This window comes from Bos grunniens, chromosome 4 (assembly GCF_055505025.1).
Source record: "Bos grunniens cultivar Pamir isolate PY7600 chromosome 4, Bosgru_T2T1.0, whole genome shotgun sequence".
In the NCBI taxonomy this organism is placed as follows: Eukaryota; Metazoa; Chordata; class Mammalia; order Artiodactyla; family Bovidae; genus Bos; species Bos grunniens.
In genome coordinates this window covers 79,921,037-79,941,911 of record NC_141168.1, presented here as the reverse complement: position 1 = coordinate 79,941,911, position 20,875 = coordinate 79,921,037, and the positions used below count along the sequence as shown (strand labels likewise).

General features: G+C 35.0%; 1 protein-coding gene and 1 long non-coding RNA gene across 52 annotated transcripts in view; one reads left to right on the top strand and one right to left on the bottom strand.

Moving 5' to 3' along the window:
* The window catches only part of LOC147374434 (uncharacterized), a 288,128-nt gene that overhangs the window by 219,296 nt on the left and 47,957 nt on the right, over positions 1–20,875 (top strand). The window lies entirely within an intron of this gene.
* LOC147374431 (platelet glycoprotein 4) overlaps positions 2,880–20,875 on the bottom strand; it is a 381,790-nt gene continuing 363,794 nt past the window's right edge. For 31 of the 50 annotated variants that reach the window (XM_086398520.1, XM_086398530.1, XM_086398522.1 and 28 more), the window contains 11 exons: positions 20,517–20,664; positions 19,502–19,681; positions 18,160–18,251; positions 16,151–16,197; positions 12,340–12,409; positions 11,104–11,291; positions 9,960–10,078; positions 8,993–9,066; positions 8,024–8,078; positions 7,018–7,182; positions 2,880–3,797 (listed from right to left, as the gene is read on the bottom strand). In XM_086398520.1, the coding sequence (XP_086254646.1) occupies positions 7,018–7,182; positions 8,024–8,078; positions 8,993–9,066; positions 9,960–10,078; positions 11,104–11,291; positions 12,340–12,409; positions 16,151–16,197; positions 18,160–18,251; positions 19,502–19,681; positions 20,517–20,664 (1,138 nt within the window). In that variant the 3' untranslated portion in view covers positions 2,880–3,797. Of the gene's footprint in view, positions 5,428–7,017; positions 7,183–8,023; positions 8,079–8,992; positions 9,067–9,959; positions 10,079–11,103; positions 11,292–12,339; positions 12,410–16,150; positions 16,198–18,159; positions 18,252–19,501; positions 19,682–20,516; positions 20,665–20,875 lie in introns of all 50 variants that reach the window. The other 19 variants (XM_086398551.1, XM_086398543.1, XM_086398539.1 and 16 more) reach the window with 1 other exon arrangement.

Below are 20,875 nucleotides of genomic sequence, written 5' to 3'. Positions count from 1 at the left end.
GAGTTAATATGTAAAAATGTTAGATAAGGTCAACAATAGCTAATATATAGTTATAGTAGTAATATCAAATATCATTCAAATCATACACATTCAAAACTAAATAAATGAAAAGCAAATCATTTTTCTACTAAAGGAAGTTTTTATTTTCACAAATATTTAATAATGCAGCTACCTTTGAGCCAAGAAAAGAAAAAGCAGAGTATGCCTGTATTTTTTTGATGCCAGTATTTGGCACTAATTCATCTTTAGTTCATCAACTCAACTAGCTGTAAATAACTCAGAAAAACAAATATAGGCAATTCTGTTAGTATATGCAGAAAATCATAATGAATAGTGATTAATTAAGTGGAGTGGTTATTTATAGTTGTAGGTGACCATGAAGAGGCAGATAGAGAGAAAACAGCCACAGTGTCTCTAATACATTGAACTTCAACCAGAACACTGAACTGACAGAACACACCTGCAGCAAACTCCAGCTAGAAAGATCCTCTGTAATTCAGACCAGACATTGATAATGGGTTAATAAGATCAACAGCTTATCAAACATGTAAAAATCTAACATACAGCTATGTTTCCCCTAAGATGACACCCCCTTTAACCTCTTTTTCTGAGTACTGAAAGATCTACACATTTTCTTTTCTTCATGTGCTCGTCAGCAACAGTAAGCCTCAACCCACTTTAGGATGCCACAGATTCTCCAGTTTATGTTAACCCCTTTGCAGATGATACAGATTTTCAAACTTTAAGTTTTAAACACCTGGGTTTTTGGGGGTGATTTAACAATGTTGAATAAAAATGTGCCTCTTTAAAATATGGGGCAATTTTTCAATGAAAAAAAGCAGACTAATCCATCCATGTGTACAATTATACTTGCTCTGGGGCAATTAAGTCAACATGAAGCATACTCCCCAAAGTGCCGAACTCCCGCCTCAGCACACGCATGTGGAAGCACACACACACACACACACACATCCAAACTCATTGTCATATAAAAATAACTGTCTCCCGCTTTTAAAACAGGGTATTATACTTTCTACTAGGTATTTTTAATGTATTTCATTTGTCTTTATGTATGGATTGTTTTTCCTTTTGTATATTTAAAGAATTTAAAGAAAATATGGTAAGTAATGATAAAAATTAGAATATAGTGAGTACTATGAGCTCATAAGTCAGAACCTTTCTCCCCGCCTACCAATGCAGAAGACATAAGAGGGGCAAGTTCCATCCCTGGGTCAGGAAGACCCTCTGGAGAAGGGCATGGCAACCCACTGCAAGTATTCTTGCCTGGAGAATCCCATGGACAGAGGAGCCTGGCGAGCTACAGTCCATAGGGTTGCAGAGTCAGAAATGACTGAAGCGACTTAGCACACAAATAATATGAGGTGCATTTCTTATTTTTTTTAATTTTTAAAAATTTCATATTTTTAAATATGAAGATTTAAAATCTGTGTCATTGATTGTTTATACAGTTCTATCTACCCTTAGGTGGGTATGTAATTTTTTACTCAATTCTTCTGAACTATTTCTGCTTTACATCATTCAACCCTATTTAGTTTAAGACTTAAAGAAGTATCCTTTGTATTCTTCCTAAATCAACATGTCCACAGGTATCCTAATGTAGTGAAAGTAGACTCAGTATATGAAGACAGATGGCTAGGATCTCACATGTTGTTTTGCCAAAAGTTTTACTTTCCTTTACGTTTGATGAATTCGTTAACAAAAGAAACCACTCCTTACTCACAAATAAACAATTTCAATTTTTTTGAGTTAATTTCAATATACAGTCATTTTAAAAAAAGAAATACAAGCGATGAAGAAGTCACAGTTTATACATCACCAGATTGGGCCTATCTATATCCAGACTTGAGCAGCACTGAGAAGTCCCTCCTTAATCTGGAGCCCCAACAGGGAAAGGGTCCTGGGAAGTACATCCACCCCATGGGTGAGACTTCAGATTGAAGTTTTGGGATCTCCCATTTAGAATCCCAGGCCAGCCACATGCAAACTGATAGCAAAATTGCAGTTTTGGTTTTTAACTTTTACAGTGCTGTTTGTTTCACCTCATGACTCATCAACATTTCTTAGAACCCCTTGGGGGCTCGTAAGCCCTTCAGGGGTTTAGTAGATTCCAAGATCTACTCTCTTTCCCATATAAAATACTGTCTGACTGGTGGGGCTCACAGGTAGACACAGAATTCAGGCAGTGTCCAGGCAGGTCAGAAACCTGCTCTCCTGCTCCTGAAGCCTGAACTACACTTTGTTCATTTTAATTTCTGTAACACATCCCCATATTTTAGGAGGATACTTTTTCTATTCCCAGGAAATGAAAGGATATTACATCAGTATGTTTTGAATATCTTCAAGATTTTTCCAAAGATCCTTCCAAACTGGTGTTATCTCGGTTTGCAGTTTTGGGTATTTATTTACCCTGGCAACTGACATGACAAGATTATTCTTGATTTTAGTATCTAAACAAAGCAGTTACCAATAATTTATCCTATAAAACACAAGGCAGAATGTGGTCCATCGTCCCCTTCTGTGGGGAGCCTTTTTAGGAGGACTCGTGGTCTCTGCCGTAAGTGAACTTCTGCTTAAGAAAGCAGGACTACCTAGCAATACATCTTCTGGTAAAAAGGAAAGGTCTTTCATAATCTAGAATTTAAGTTCTGCACCTTTAAAGCATGACCAACTATCTTTTTATTTCCTTATCCCCCAACTGGCTCAAAAATTAGTTAAGGAAAAAGTTGTAAAGATTGAATTTAGAAATAATATTTCAAAAGGAAATATTAGATTCATACAGAAACAAAAATTCAGATAGAACAATTAGAAAACTAGAGTAAATATTTTGTGACCCAACAGGAACTAGACAAAGTACAAGATTTTAAGGAACATCTTTTAATGTTCAAAACCAGTCTTTCTGAGGTGACAATGAAAGCAAGAAATTTTACAACAAATGACTATGAATACACATTCTACAGCTAGTAATCTTCCACATAATTTCTGTATTATCATTTACATCTCTTAGTACTAGCACAGCATTCTGAAGGTGCCAAGTGTAAGTTGTATGCAACTGAGTAGAAAGATGAAAATTTGCTCAGATTTCCAGAAGAGCTGTAGAACGTGGAAGATAGCAAAGTTCTCAAACATGTCCAAATGCATAACCATTGACAAAAATATAAGCACATATTGTTATAAATACCATGGTTATAATGCCTTGCTGATTCCGTAGAGGAAAAAAACCTTGAGAAATGTATAATAAATGGTTCATAGGCTAGTCATTTAGTTTACATTTTCAAATATCTTTCAAAATATTTGCTCTTCAGAGGCAATGTACTGACAGTACTGGGTCTGTGTTTTGCAGGGACACTGATGAGGGTAGTGATGTTTTCCTTTTGATGAGGAAGGCTAGTGTTCAGGGTCCAGGATTTGTGTAGAATGACCATCTCTCTGCTGAATTTAGCATTGGGAATAAATCAGTGAATCAGTACCAAGTAAAAATAAGTGGATCACGCTCAAGCCACATCTGTAGAAACTGAAGTCCATTCCATTGTGAACATGTTGAATTTTTAAAAGTGCTGGTTTTTTGTTCGAAGTGTGGAATTTAATGATGTCTTAATAATCCTTTTGAAATGTTCTGCTGCTTATGGGGGCAGGTGGGAGGGAGTGTCACCAGTTCTTGAACTATAAGATAAGGTGTGTTTTGCAAAAATAAAGCATGAAAATCTTGACTTTTGTAAGGTGATATTAAGAAAGGTCCTGACATAGCTGGTGCATAAATGTAGAGACTCTTTTACTCCCTGGAAAGAAGAAAGATAAGGTACATATCAGAAATTCATGGGAAAATAGTTAAGACTCAAATTCTATATATTAAAAATGTTGTATTTTCTAGAAATTAGCCCAATTTCTCCAGCTGTAGAGAAAATTTCTCTGATGTGCTTCATGGATAAGGCAGTTATTTTCTCATTCCAGGGTTCATGGAAGACGCCTTCCCAGCTCTCAAGAGCTGCACGCAGTCAGATAAGGAGGGTCACTCATTAAATCTGCTCTGCATGAGCATTTCCACTCCTTGCTGTCCCTTCAGACCATCCTCTGTTTAGTGGTGTATGTACTGCTTCTTTTGAAAAGACTATTGGCTTATTCTCTTCGTGATCCATTGAATAAGTCCACACCTTCACTCTCCCATCTTTACTTTATTCCCTCTGCACAGCGTCTCCTTATTTTTCAGTTGTTATAAATCTTCCCAAAGGCATAATTAATTACAATATTCAACATGAGGCCTGTTTAAGGAAATCTATATCTGTGATTCTTCTAAATCTAGTAAATCAAGTAATCAACCTAGAAAATTTTTCTTCTCTATTTGTAAAGAAAAAAAGACATACTGTTGTATAAAGAGCAGTTACTTTCCTTGTAACAGTCAGAAGTTTAAGCCAAACCAATATACTTGTTGATAAAGACACTCTGGAAAGTTTTCAGTCTTTTACTTTCAGCTGCATAGCTCTGCTGAATCGCTCAGTTGTGTCCAACTCATTGTGACCACATAGACTCTAGCCCTCCAGGCTCCTCTATCCATGGGGATTCTCCAGGCAAGAATACTGAAGTAGATTGCCATGTCCTCCTCCAGGGGATCTTCCCAACCCAGGAATCAAACCAGGGTCTCCTGCATTGCAGGTGGATTCTTTACCTGCTGAGCTACCAGGGAAGCCCAAGCTACATAGAGACCCAAGATGTTGGACATTCAGGGCTCATTAAGCACTGATGAAATAGGGTATGTAATTTCAATAGAGAATAATACCAAAAAATTTACAACTACTATAGTTCATTTTGAAAAGCTTATCTTCCCACTAGAACAAGTTTTGTTTTAACTTGGCTTTCAGTAGATGATATTTTGGTCTATTATATAAATGGTCATATGAATTACTGTGTTTAAACATAACTTGTTACTGGATTGATGACAGGTTTTAAAGGTGATGCCATATTTCCTTTATTATAACATGAATGTATTAGCATTTTGAATACATTCTGTTCAAATAGCCCATAGGCAGAATTGTTCAGTCTCCTCTTAAGGAAATATATATAGGCAGAAAGCATCAGAACAAAAGATCGAGTTGCCTTCCTCAGTCTAAGCTTTCAATCTCACGAACACACACAAAAAAATTGGTCCAAAAAGGCCAGTTTGTTTTTTAAATCTTCAATTTAACTGATTCACACTTTGAAAATAGTTTTATACTGTTAAAATGTACTTTTCTGTAATGTCTCCAAAAAACAGAAGGGATGCTGATAGATCCATGGCTACTGGAAAATCATAAATTTTTATTAGGGATTAGCTGTGAAATTCATGTAAAATAGCATGATTTGAGCACATGAAGGTCAATAATTGTCAGTGGCAGCTCCAGAAATTTCTATACAGGGCAGCTTACTGTCAGCAATCTGAAAGTGGAATGAGAAGACTTGTTTTAAAATTGTGATTGGTTTTCTTCAGAGCAATTTGCTGCTGCTGTTGTTCACTTGATAAATTATGTCCAACTCTTTGCAACCCCATGAACTGGAGCATGCCAGGCTACCCTGTGCTTCACTATCTCCCTGAGTTTGCTCAAACTCATGTCCATTGAATCAGTGATGCCATCTAGCTATCTCATCCTCTGTCACCCTCTTTTCTTCATTCCCTCAGTCTTTTCCAGTGAGTCGGCTCTTCACATCAGGTGGCCAAAGTACTGGAGCTTCGGCATCAGTCCTTGCTTTAATTTAGATTCTCTCTCTCTCTCTCTCTCTCTCTCTCTATATATATATATATATATATATATTTATTTTCTTGTTCTTCTTCTGGGCTTCCCTCGTGGCTTAGACGGTAAAGAATCTGCCTGCAATGCAGGAGACCCGGGTTCAATCCCTGGGTCAGGAAGGTCCTTTGGAGAAGGGAATGGCAACTCATTCCAGAATTCTGGCCTGGAGAATTCCATAGACACAGAAGCCTGGCGAGCTATAGTTCATGAGGTGGAAAGCAGTAGGATACTACTAAGTGACTTTCACTTCGCTTCATTTTTTTTCTTTGATATCCCAGGGAAGGAACGGTGGATAGAACCTATGGGTTAGTAGAGAATCCACTCCCCTCAGGCCATATCAATGCCATGTATGATTATTAAAGAAAGGCTTCCATTTAGAGAAAATAGGGTCTGGTATACACTCCTCTGTGTACAAGGGGACACGGGTACTAATATTTAAAATACAGAGGCCTGAACTCCCTCTTTAGTTTTGCTAAAACTCATCCATCCATATTTATCTGATTTTTCCTTTAAACTCTAATTATTTGGTTTTAGTGAGTTCAACTTTATTCTCTTTTCTTGTACTCATTTAATTCTAGTTCCTAAATTATAATCATTCATCAGGGCTTCCACATGGAACATCTAGGGTGCATGTCATGATTTTGGACAGCATGTCTATATGCAGCAGCTCTGTTTTTATATTAATATGCTATTTGCATTTAAAAATAGCATATTTTTATCTGATTTTATCTCTACCATTTAGTGACTCTTTAATTCTCATTATTTTATAGCTTATCTAATTTTACTTTTTATTTTCTTTTCCCTTATAAATTTCAGTCTTCCCAAATAGCTGCCATTTTCAGTTTCACATAACGTTTCCTAGTCAGATATATTAAATTATTTGTGATTTTTAAAATAACTATCTAGAAATAATTAAGAAATAAAAATTGAGTACATGTATAGCTTTGGTGCAGCATTCTAACTTTTCAAAGGTAACACCTTCACAGTTTAGCCCATTTCCTCCCAAAATAAAGATGAAATATAGTGATCTGTTTAATATTGATAAGCCTAAGTACTCATTCAGTCTTCATTTTAACTTGCATTAAGTGTCTCAAAGTTTCAAGAATATATTAAAAATGATAGTTGACTAGACATGTTCATTAATATTTGCAGCCTAGTTTATAACTGTTTTGATAAAATGAAAACAAGTAATATTTAATGTTACTGAAGTAATATATGGTTTCTGTTATATACTTACTTAATTTACTCTCTTTGATCTGCATGCACAATATGAAATCATGAAAGCAATAAACATCACCACACCAACACTGAGCAAGACGATTTCTACCAGGCCCAGGAGGTTTATTTTCCCAGTCACTTGATTTCTGAACATTTCCGCCTTCTCATCACCAATGGTACCAGTCTGTAATCAAGTTAATAAATGATGTTATTTGAGTAGGTTTGAGAGCAGAATACTCAAAACTCTCCACTTATGTGTATCACTTTTATCGAAACAGCACACGAATGTCAGTCATCTTTATCTGCAAGACAAGCCTGTTGGAATTCTCTTTGTATGTCAAAGAACACAGTAAATGCCCAGGTAGAATATTTAGAGAGAGAGAGAGAGAGAATATTCCTTCCTTTAAACATGTTATCTAGTGTTATTGAATATACTGATTTCATTGATCGGTATAGCAGTCTTACTGAAATATTCTCCAGTTTCCCAGAGGTTGCTTCTTAGTGACAGAAGGAAATGGCAAAACTCAACTGTTTCTATCCTCTAAAGGCTTATGCAATGCATTTCCTAATTCTGTGGTTTATCGGTTCCATGATTTATATTTAAAATATCTTGTCAGGCACTAGATAGACAGCCTACATCTACTCTTAATTTGCCCATTATAAGCTTGGGTGGTTTTATTAGCACTACAAGGCTCATATTGAGTTATTTGGAGTTTAATATTTTCATGACTCTTTCCTAACACATGTACTATGACAAGAAAAATTATCTAATAAATGTATTATGAAGTATTTTTATTTTCATAAAAGTTAGACTTAAGTCTAACATAATCCTGATACTTCTGTATGACTTGTTTTAAAAAATAATTAATTATATAATTAATAATATATAAACTCACCCATAGATACAATGGAAAAACAAGTTCAAATACTGTGTGTGTGTGTGTGTATTTAATTTTCAAACATCAAAAACTTTTTCTGTGTATTAAGCTTACTGTTTTTAGTGACTAATAGATAAAAATACTAACCTCATTAAGCCAAAGAATAGGGACAATATAGTTGTGCTTCAGATTCTTTAATGCTCTGTAATAAACATTGAAAATAAGTATGAAAATATATACTAATATGCTATACACATATGACAGATATTAGTAATTACTAGTGAAAATAAATGTTCAGAAATTAGTTGCTTTTACAACCTGGTTAAGTTACGTGCTTTGTTTCCCCTGTAATGAAATGCATTTAAATTTTAATATTGCTGTTTCTCAGACATCTTTCCTACATACACATCTTTTTAATACAGATTTTTAAAAATATTTATTTATTTGTGGCTGCACTGGGTCTTCGTTGCCATACGTGGGCCTTTTCTAGCTGCGGCCAGCAGGGGCTACTCTGTAGTTGCTGTGCACGGGCTTATCATTGGAGTGGTTTCTCTTGTTGTGGAGCACAGGCTCCAGGAGCGCAGGCTTCAGTAGCTGCTGCATATGGGCTCAGTGGTTACGACTCAACAGCTCCAGAGCACAGGCTCAGTTGTTGTGGCGCAGGGGTTAGTTTCCCAGAGGCCTGTGGGATCTTCCCGTATCAGGTATCAAACCAGCGTCCCTTGCAGTGCAAGGTGGACTCTTAAGCACTGAACCATAGGAAAGCCATCTAATTTTAATTAGAGTGACTTTTTCTAAGTATGTATTTTTCCTTTAAACAAATTCTACCCAGGAAACTAAAATATGAATGCTGAAACTATTGTCATAAAAATATTTGGACAGTTAGCAAAGAGAGAAATACCAGAAATACTCATTCCAAAATATGGGTAAGTACCATTTCACTACACATTAGATGTAATTCTAAATTACAAATGACAGTTATAAGCATTTGATAATTATTTAATGACATTAAGCCAAACAGAAGTTGAAATTTTATTTCCATCTCCTTTGATAGATATATCCGCATCTTACAAGAAAATTTGAAAAATCGAAATAAAACTTGTTTAAGAAACTCACTCAATTTTTTTTGCTGGCTTGACCAGCATGTTGACCTGCAGCCGTTTTGCAAACCGTAAAGTAAATCCAGTTATCTAAAAAGAGAACAAACTAATTACCAACTTATTTTAAAAACATTCTTTTATAATATCCAGACCTTATTTTTGTTATGTAGAGCCTAAGGTGAAAGTGTACTACTTGAACCTGTGAAATTTGTTATTTATTAATTGGACTTAATCAGACATATTGAATATTACTATGAGTATATGCCTATGTGTATACAGATATATCCTTGCCCAACCTAATGTCAAGGTTTAGTTAGATTTGTGATGTTTACTTGAATTGCTTTTTGGGAATTAGTAATGACATCAATAGTAGTGAAATCTAAAACTCATTTGACAAAATATATCCTGGAATTTAAATACATACTCAGTCAGAATCCATGTATCATCAGTATAATTTTAATGTTACTTCTGTCATCATTTAAACTAAAATATGACTACTAAAGTCCTGACATTTCATTTAGCTGTTGAAAAGGGGAATATTAATATAAATGAAAAATTGAAACTATTAAACTATAGGGACTTAATAGATTTTTCTTGACAGTAAGAAATATATTTGATCTTGCCTCAAGTGCATGTATACCCATAAAAAATTTTTAATCCCTCATGATCTACAGGGTCCCTTCATATAAGCAATATTTGCAGTTAAGAATAAAGTACATTTGAAAGAGTAACATATAAAATCATTTTAATCCAAATAGAATGATTTTCATTATTCCTGACCTTTACTGAAAAACTAAAATTATCTTGACATTTCATAAGCAACAACAGGAAGAAATCACTGTAATTTTCCTTGAAGTAAAAATAAGTAATTTATTAAGAATGGAGTACAATAAATGTGACTAAATGTGACTGATAGAAAGGAGATAATTTAATTTTTTCTTCATTTTTATAAAATAAATCCGATCAATAAAGTATTTGCTTACAGGTTCAACATCTAAGTACGTGCTATGTTCTTCTTCATTTGGACTTAAGCTTTCAATAGGTTCTGCAAGTTCAGGACTTCCATGTAGAAAATGAGGAAGTGAAATGTACACAGGTTTTCCTGAAAGCAAGTTTTAAGAGACAGTTGGGATAAATCATTTTCCTCATTTCATATACCACCTAGGAAAGATTTCCTTGAAAACAAAGCTTTATAATTTAAAAAAAGAAATGCAAATTTGGCTTTGAAATCTAATCAGGGGATGAGAGTGAGGGAAAATTATAGTATCTGATCACTTTTGAACAAAAATAAAATGTAAACTTCTACATCATCCTACTGACTATTTAGTTAATGTCTGTTGTTCATCCCTTAAGGTGTTTATTTTCACCTTAGGTGTTTTCAATATGTAAAGCTTAGCTACTGAACACAAAGTTACAACCATATACCCTCATGTTTCAGGCTGTAAAATGTCTTTGGACTGAGAATTTATTTAAAGAGGCTTTTCTTTCTTTATTCTCACCCACTCTAACATGAAGAAGGTAAGCAAAATAAGATAGACTCCAGATGCCATGTTTGAATCAATTTTTGTTTCAGAGACATCCTAAAATATACTTATTTTATTTACAGATTCTAGATTAGAATAAGAAAAATGTCAGATGGACAAGTTGGGATGCTCAAAGTATTCTGCAAACTATTTTCATTTTACCCTACATCTAAAAGGAGCACAGCCATTCTGCACAGCAAAAGAAATGGTCAGAAATGAAACGGGTAGGAGAAAATACTTCCAAAACACGTATCCCATAAGTGATTAACATCCAAAATATACAAGAATTCACGCAACTCAAAAAACATAAATAAACCATTTAAAAATGAGCAAAAGACCTAAAGAGACATTTTCCAAGTAGCACGGGAAGTATCGATAAGCATGATTATACCTAATAAAAACTAACTTTTGGAACACGAAAATAACTGAGACCCTGAAGCAAGACAAACATCAAAACAAAAATATCCTACCATCACTCTTACTTTCTGCCCTTATTGCTTTCTCACTTTATATTTCTGGTGGAAAGGAATCCTGGGTGAAGTTTACATTTTAAAGGATAATGCAAATTATGCCATGGATTGTGACACTGAGAACTTGTACTCACCTTCTTTGCATTTGCCAATGTCTAGCACACCATATAAGGTACAATTTTTTGAGACGATTTTTTCTGTGCAGAAACAGTGGTTGTCTGGATTTTGAAATGGAGATGCAAAAGCAAAGGATGGAAGAATAAATCTATACACAGGGATTCCTTTCAGATTTATTTCAGCTCCAAACACAGCATAGATGGACCTGAATACAGATAAGAAAGAGCTTCATTCTGGGAATCTACACTTCGTTGTGGAAATTTGTTTTATCTTATATTTAAATTAATACTATTGCTGCCTTAAATTAGAAAAATTAGATATAATCTTATTAGAATCCTTACCTTTTAGGAAAAAAAAAACTTGCAAAATTTTAAGACACACTAGAACTTAATACTTGAGTATGAGCTATTCTTATCTTTGTTTTCAAACGCTTCTGAGAAATATTTTTGCTTGTGAATTACCGTGGAGTATTTACAATTAAGGCATTCCTCACAGTTAGTTTCATTTATGGATTAAATATTTTCTAATCTCCAGTTGACTATTTGAAGAAATGCTGTTCTCTTCAATTTTACAGATAAGGAAAAAGATTCAGAGATATTATGCTTGCTTTACGAAACAGTGTTAAGAAACCAGGTGAGCATTCAAGGATAGACGCCAGCGCTTGCGTGATGGCTACTGGGCCCCCATCAATTTGAAAATATGCTGTATGGTCAGTGGGGCACATGGACATGGTTCTGTGTTTGTGGTATCCTCTTCTTTACAAAGACTGGGCATGCCTTTCTAGATTTGACTGTTATCACTCTTACTGCTAATTTAGAAAAAGAATGAAAAAAGTAGTTCTTAAAAATAATAAAAAGAAACTGATTTGCATTATACACAACGTCCTTCTACATCAAATTTTAAAGACTCATAAATACATTGTGTGTGTGTGTGTGTGTGTGTGTATGTATGTATTGGTGGCTCAGTTGTGTCCAACTCTTTGCAACCCCATGGGCTGTAGCCCACCATGGTCCTCTGTCCATGGGATTCTCTAGGCAAGAATACTGGAGTGGTTTGCCGTTACCTTCTGCAGGGCATAAATACATCATGAATTTCACATTGTATTTATTCTTAATAGATCAGGAAAAAAGTCCCTAAAAGTATTTTCTTTTTCTCAAATAACATGATTAATAAGCATGAGTTTCTTGGTCTGTGTTTTATCACTTAGAGAAAGAATTCTGACTTGGAAAAATACATCATTGTCTTTCTCTTACCTGCAAATATCAGAGGAGAAAAATTGCAATACCCTTGTCTTCTCAACAAAAGGTGGAAATGAGGCTGCATCTGTTTAAAAACCAAACCAGTGGCAAGGGATTAGATGGAAAGAGTGCATCTTAGACAAATCTAGAAATCTTGATTCCAGCATGGTTAAGAGAGATATAATGCAAACTGTATATATAAAATTAAAATTCTCCAGTAACTGCATTTTAAAGATGAAAAAAGAAATGTATCAAGTATATGTTGTTTAACCCCATATATCAAAAATACCATCATTTTAACATAGAAAAATTAACAAATTTCTGAAAATCCAGTGTTTATACTTACCGTATTTCAGTTTGTACTAGCTGTGTTTCAAGTGCTGCTGAATTGTGACCTGTAGCTGCTGCTGCTGCTGCTGCTAAGTTGCTTCAGTCGTGTCCGACTCTGTGCGACCCCATAGACGGCAGCCCACCAGGCTCCCCCGTCCCTGGGATTCTCCAGGCAAGAATACTGGAGTGGGTTGCCATTTCCTTCTCCAATGCATGAAAGTGAAAAGTGAAAGTGAAGTCGCTCAGTTGTTTCCGACTCTTAGCAACCCCATGGACTGCAGCCAGCAGGCTCCTCCATCCATGGGATTTTCCAGGCAAGAGTACTGGAGTGGGGTGCCATTGCCTTCTCCGATGTAGCTAGCAGCTACCATATCTAATAAGACTGTATACTATACGTAGTCATTGGTATTCTGTTTCATATTAAATTTTCCCATTCCATAAGTACAGATGAAAGTTTTTAAAAATGTCAAAATTACGTTGTTAAAACTGCAATTTTATGTTTTTAAATCTTCCATCTATCAGTAGAATAGCAATTTTTTAATCTTGAGATTCCTTTAAAACTCATTTTTGTAAATGTTGTTTGTACTTTTAATAGCGATCCATTCACCTACCCTTATGGCTGATCAATATTTTTTAAATCACTAAACAATTTCACACAAATGGTTGGAAAATGTACACATCAAACTAAAAAGGGCATTTTTTGAGCTTAGTAAATCTTTACTACGGTTGTGCTCCATAGTACACACTGGATGTAAGAAAAAATAGCTAGATAATTCCTCCGTTTGCTCCACAAATGAATATCACCAATCATGAGCCACCACTGAATGTGTTTGTTCAAAACAGTAAGACCTACCCTTCAGTTATGAATACCATACTCTTTTTCTGGTAACGGCTCTGACCTTGTGATTTTATTACATTTCACTTACATTTTTGTGATAGGTGAAATATAACAGAGGATCTCAGTGAACCTGATAGAGACATTGAGAGAATGGGATACTGAAGGTTAAATTCCCCAAATAGGTCCCTGAATGGGCCTTGCCTACAACTGCTGTCCCAACACCTTAGCCATTAATGGAAAAGAGTACATTGAAAATCTTTAAAAACCATCGGAAATATCATCAAAGATTATGTTGTAATGACACCAGTAACTACCAAGAGCCATGACCATAACATAGCTGATACTAGCAGGGCTCTCTTTTTTTAAAATACATTCAAATATAAATAAATATTTTCATTTTATGTCTTTAAACTTAATGAAGAAGATAGAGGAAGTACTTCTAAATCATGATTTAAAAATCAACTTGGATCCATTTACATTTCATTAGTCTTTTTCTCAGAGAAGGCAATGGCACCCCACTCCAGTACTCTTGCCTGGAAAAATCCCATGGACGGAGAAACCTGGTGGGCTGCAGTCCATGGGGTCGCTAAGAGCCGGACACGCCTGAGCAACTTCACTTTCACTTTTCACTTTCATGCATTGGAGAAGGAAATGGCAACCCACTCCAGTGTTCTTGCCTGGAGAATCCCAGGGACGGGGGTGCCTGGTGGGCTGCTGTCTATGGGGTCGTACAGAGTCAGACACAACTGAAGTGACTTAGCAGCAGCAGCAGCAGTCTCTTTTTCTAGTACTGTGACCAAGAATCTCCCATCAGAGTCCCTGGTCTACCCAGTCAATCTTTGCTCCTAGTTTGTTTTACTGTTATTTTCTTCTCAGATACTTTTAATTTCATGCTTGATTCTATGTATATGTTACTGTCATTAATGGATCCTCTTATTACTGTTTTAAAACTGCTCTATTTTTTTGTTTTAGACTAAGATTTAAGCCCATAAGCAATAGTTTACTATTTAGGAGAAGCACACTATATTTTTCTCTTAAGGACTGAAGTGTATGCTTATGAAATTAAAGTTAGTGGTATTGGGACAGTTGACTATTTACAGAAATGAGCTACTTGGAAAGGATTTCTTCACCCATCAGCATGACTCTAAAGTGTTGCGAAGCAAATTCAGCGGTGGTTTTACTGGTGTTTTTTTTGTTTGTTTGTTGTTTTAGCAGAGTGTAAACAAAATTAAATAAACCTGTGAAACTCAGCAATACCTTTGTGAAAATGAATGTTCTCTATGTTTCCTTCTTATTTTCTTTTATGTACTTTATGTATAATATTTTTTTCTTCATTGTGTTACATTCTTCTAAAGTGTTACCTTATCAACTTTACATGCACAATATTCTGCTTCTGCTTCTTAGTAGCTGGAAGATCACCTTTGATTTTAAATACCTAATGGTATTTTATTCCTATTACTTTTTAAAATTTTAATGCTTAAACTAATAGGCATATGTGTACTTTGCTTTTCCTTAAGGAGAATAATAAACTGGATCTATCACACTCTGAATCTAAAGTCCTAGTACCTTCTTTCTTCCCAGCTCTAATTCACAGTTATTTTTGCATACATTTCTCATGGTTAGTACAGATGCAGCTGTGTTTTATTGTTGTTGTTTTCTTTCTCATTTTAATCATCTCATTCAAAATCTGTGTTCAGCCTTGAACGTCTCTGATTCTGCCTCATATCGAAACCTGCACTTGGACACAAGTTTTACTTTTGTATTTATCTTGATTTTTTAATTCTTTAAGTTTTAAACTATTCAGTTCAGTTTTGTCCGACTCTTTGTGATCCCATGGACTGCAGCATGCCAGACTTCCCTGTCTATCACCAACTCCCAGAGCTTGCTCAAACTTGTGTCCATCAAGTTGGTGATGCCGTCCAACCATCTCATCCTCAGCCGTCCGCTTCTCCTCCTGCCTTCAAACTTTCCCATCATCAGAATCTTTTCTAAGGAGTCAGTTCTTTGCATCAGGTGGTCAAAGTATTGGAGTTTCATCTTCAGCATCAGTCCTTCCAATGAATATTCAGGACTGATTTCCTTTAGGATTGACTGGTTTGATCTCCTTGCAGTCCTTGGGACTCTCAAAAAGAGTCTACTCCGACACCACAGTTCAAAAGTATCAATTCTGCACTCAGCTTTCTTTATGGTCCAACTCTCACACTCATACATGACTAATGGAAAAACCATAGGTTTGACTAGACGGACCTTTGTCGGCAAAGTCATGTCTCTGCTTTTGAATATGCTGTCTTGGTTTGTCATAGCTTATATAGTATTTCCAAAACGTGCAAACAGTAACTACTACTCTAAAATATTCTACCCCCTTACTTCTGTGGCCAGGAAGGAAGTTCACTTAAGTAAAGCTTTTACGAAGCAAACATTTCCCAAGGAATGCAGTAAAGGCTTATCTTCAATGGTTAATATTCAGAAATCCCATCACATTAGACTGATATTTAATAAGCCTATATATAAGTATAGAGACTCTGAATTATGTTGTAGGGATACAAAGATAAGTAAATGCATATCCTCAACCCCCAGAACATTGTAGATATGATGGAAGATTTGTGGGAGAAAGAAGGTGGTTTCATTGTGATATTACCACAAAACAGATGTCCTTACCTGTACCATTAATCAGGTCACAATAACTTGACCAATAGGAGAGATTCCTTAGGAATTAAAAAAAGAAAAAGAAAATGATCAGTCTCATTTCAGGAGCACCTTCTCATATTACATTGTCTATTATGAGTCAGTATTTCTGCAGAAATAATAACAATTAATTAGACTAGATGTGACAGGTGCTAAGTTTAAGAAATGTTCTAAGTCATTTGGTCTATGTATTGTTTGAAGCCGGCATCTTGTTGAGATAAAGGAAGAGCTTGATAACACTAAGTAGCTAGATTATAAAATAAAAGCTGCCAAAATTTGGTAGTTAGGAACAACTTGGAAAAGATAAAGTTCTGCAAAAAGAAAATTTAAAAACACATATCAGACATTTAGATGTCTACTTCAAGAAAGTTTTTTGTTGGTGCTCCAGTGGGAGAAATGGAGTATTTCATATTATGTTGAAGTGTCCAGCTGAGGAGGAAGATACTAAATGGTTAACTGATATAAACTCATTATGAGAGAAAAGAGTAGAATGTGGAAAAGGAAAGAGATGTTTGATTAATAGAGATTTAGAAACATGTAGAAAATCAATATATACTTTTCCTCTCAACTCTTGCATGAGCTGGCATTAAAGCAGGATGAAGTTTATTAATTTATATTCTGGTATCTACATAAAATATACATGTGTGTGTATATTTATATATGGAAATAATGAAAACAACAGTAGTTATAGTTTCTCTGTATGCTCAACCACTTTTTGGTGATGGAAAAATGGTTTTGTGACTCTAACATACCATCCAGTAAGATGTCAAGGCAAGCTATTGCTTCTTTTTTAAACAGAATAAGCTGTCAGTCATGTTCAGTTGGTTAAGTTAACCTTATCATAATCTTAAATGAAATTCTTACTCCAATTTGGAGCATTTAGTAACTCTCCTTAAAAACTGGTAATATTGAAATGCAAGAAATTCTCACTTTCCTCAATATACAGAGATGTGATTTCCCTAAAATGAACATTTAGAAGTGTTTGTTTTCCTCCATTAGAATTTTCAAAATGATAAAAGACTGTGAACTCTGTAGATGAAAAGTCTACATGAGTGCGTATTTAACTGTTTTAGGCAATTTTTAGGGACACACTCAGTGTGAAGTAATGGTTACTTAATCATAAAAATATTTCATCTCTTTTGATTTTGATCACTTTATTCTTTGTCAGGAATTACTGATCTTAAAACTGTAATTTCAACTTTGAGGAGAAAAGCTTTTCCCCATTGATGTTTATTGGGCTTCTTTGTATTTTAGCTAGATGACAGATTAGGTGTACTGCACATAAACAGGCAGGAACTTGGGAGAAGTAGGAAATCATGGGTATGTGAACATATCTCATTCTACTACTAGTTCATAGGAAGTGTACACTTTATTTTCAGGTTTAATATGTCAGTTTTGGAACAGGAAATAATAATTCCATTTTTTGCATTACAATGGTTTAAAAAGCTGAATTATCAATATAGAAAATTATTTCAGGAAAATTTTTAAGGGACAAGTCATGAAAATGTTCACATGGATTCATTGAACATTCATCTTTATAGGTACATTTAATCATCTCCCTGGAATGAATGATGTTTTTTGACATGCTCAGTTAAAAAAGAAACAGTAAGATGTCTGTATTCTGACTTGCTAGATGATGAGTTGATATATTGATTTTCCTCATTTTCATTTATGTCATTGTTGCGTGTAAGATAATACCGGTTATGCAGCAGAGATGGAAGTAGTCCCTTTAGATTTCTTTATGTAAGAGAACTTGTTCATAAAGGTGAACCCTCCAGTGGGGCTGATACTCAGCAAAAATGCACTAGTGTGACCAGTCATTACAACTAAAGGATTAATGCCTGGTAGACCTAGGGAGTTTCTAGGGCTGAGATACAAACAGCTCTGTCCCACAGGTTGTGCCTGTGCTTTACCAGCTGGTAAATAAATTTCTTGCCTGCCTTAGAGTATCCTAGTGACACACACTTTGCCTGGATACTTACTTTCTGCCTTTGTATGTGTCAATTATAGCAACTTTGCTTATGTCGTCCTTTCCATTGAAAACTTTGTAAATTCCATCCGCAGTATTATTGTACTGAAGAGATACAAGAAACAATTACTTCTACAACAAACCATACTTTCCAAGTTATTAAATATGTAATTAACTCACATTTCTCAGTGGTTGTTCATAATTATTTCATACGATTTTAAATATACATGCAATAGTTTCAAAATTATTGGTCTTTAATATTTTAAAAAGACAGAATACAAAAGGTGACTAAAAATAAGTGCTAGATGCCGAGACAAAGTAAGATAACAAATGCCAAAGCTGTCGTGATCAAATTCTAGCGCTCTCTGTTTTATTTAATCCAGAAAGGCCATTTTGATCACTACTCCTGATATATTGAGGTGAGGCGAGAGTGAACAAAACCTATGAGAAAAATGACCAATGTCTGGACATTGTCCAATGTTATGATCTCTAAGTAGTTACTAAGACGAAGTGCACAAAATTAACAACAGAATTAGCTGAGGAAAGAAATAAGAATATGTGAGTGAAATAATAGTAACTGAATTTATCTCCCTTAAGGCTTTCTGTATTCATATTTGATTGATATATGAACTTGCAACGCTAAAAACCATCTAAAGTAAAATAACAATGAACTGCAAAATATAATTAATATCTCATATAGTGCCAAAAGGAATCACAGTAAAATTTTCCATGCAATAGTCACCTTGTCCTATTTGTAATTCAGAACATTCTGCCATAACTAAGTACATCACCAAATTCACTTTTTATCTCCAAACTGCCATTTCATGAGTTTGTAGATAGAAGTTCTTATCAGCTCTGAGCACTGCACTCACTCACAGAAGTTCTTACCAACTAAATCCGAGAGAATACAACATGCTGATGTATCAATCTTGTGTACAATTTAAGGTGACTTTTAAATTTACACTGAAACAATTTTTAAAGAATGATATGATGAATATAATTAACAAAAATAAAATACAGCTTAAACTTTTTTTTTTTTAGACAGGAAACCAAAACCAAAAACAGTATTCAAACTCTTAGCACCTTATAACAATTAAGTTTAAGATTAAGAAGTGGCCATTTAATCAAGTTTCCACTTCTTAATCTTAAACTTAATTGTCAAATTCAGATAAGTAAATTTTCCCAACTAGGAAAGCTAAATCCATGTGAGGTAGAGATTTTTTAAAACTTATGGTATGTATTCTGAGATCTGAAATAGGGTTTAACACACTGAATGATAAACTTATGAATTGCCAATGTGATTATATTTATCCAGTTAAAGTCAAACAGTATCAACATTTATAATTGTTACTCACAGGATAAAACACACCAATTGTAGTAGTAATAGGATATGGAACCAAATTCAAGAATGGATCCGTATAGCCCCACAATAGTTCTTTCAAAGTTCTGTTTTGAAACATAGAAGATTTGGACTTTTTGATAAATGAATTGAGTATTCCTTGCATAAATGTATTTGGATACAGCTGTGGTGCAGCCTGCAAAAAAAAAAAAAAAAAAAATCATGGTTTAAGACACCAACTGCAATATCACTTTCTTAACAAATAAATATAAATACAAGAATTAAACTGAATAAAACAATTTCCAGCTATCTTTAAAATGACTGCCAAATCTAGCCAGGACTAAAGTATATTATTTCTTCATCTCTTAATGATTACATTTTTCTGTGGTTGTGTGGGCCACAGGAAGAGGAGTTTCAAAGTTAAGTCCTACTTTTTGACAAATTTTACTTATTTATTTCATTAGTGATTTATTTTGGCTGTGCTGAGTCTTCATTGCTGTGCACGCTTCTCTCTAGTTGCCTTGAGCAGGGCCAGTCTCTAGTTGTGGTGCACGGGCTTCTCATTGTGGTGGCTTCTCTTGGTGCAGAGCATGGGCTCTCGGGTGTGCAGACTTTAGTAGCTGAGGCATGTGGGCTCAGTGGTTGCGGCTCCCCAGCTCTAGAACACGTGCTCAACAGTTGCGGTGCGCAGGCTTAGCAGCTCTGAGGCATGTGGGATCTTCCTGGACCAGGGATTGAACTCATGTCTCCTGCATTATCAAGTGGATTCTTTATCACTGAGCCACCAGGGAAGCCCCATAAATCCTTTTTAAAATGATACACTCTAAGTGGTCTTCTAATCAGTCTTCAGTTGTTTATTCTATCATCTTGTCATCTTTCCAAATGATCGTAATTCAAAATAATAACATAAGAAAGCATTTTTATAAAAATGAAAAAAAAAAAGATATCTAATTGCAGTTTTAATCATGAGATTATTTACAGTTGGGTTCTAGAGGATTTCAAAATCAGTAATTTTGCTGTTGTCTACTCACTGCTACAGCCAGGTTGAGAATGGTGAATGTGTCATCCTCAGTTCCAACTGATAGCGAGGGTTCAAAGATGGCGCCATTGGGCTGCAGGAAAGAGACCGTGTGGGTCTCAGGGTCCTGGGTTATATTTTCCTTGGCTAGATAACGAACTCTGAAAAACAGGAGGAACTAAAACTCAAAAGCATTGTTTCAAATGAATGTCATTCATTCTTGCAACAAATAATTTTAAGTACATAGACTAGACTGTGTCAGAAATTATGCTAAACAAGTAGACAAAAAGGATAAGCAAGCTGATGGTGAGACTCTAGCAAATTAGAGAAGGAAGGTCTTAGATGTACATACCAGGGGAGAAGGAATACATG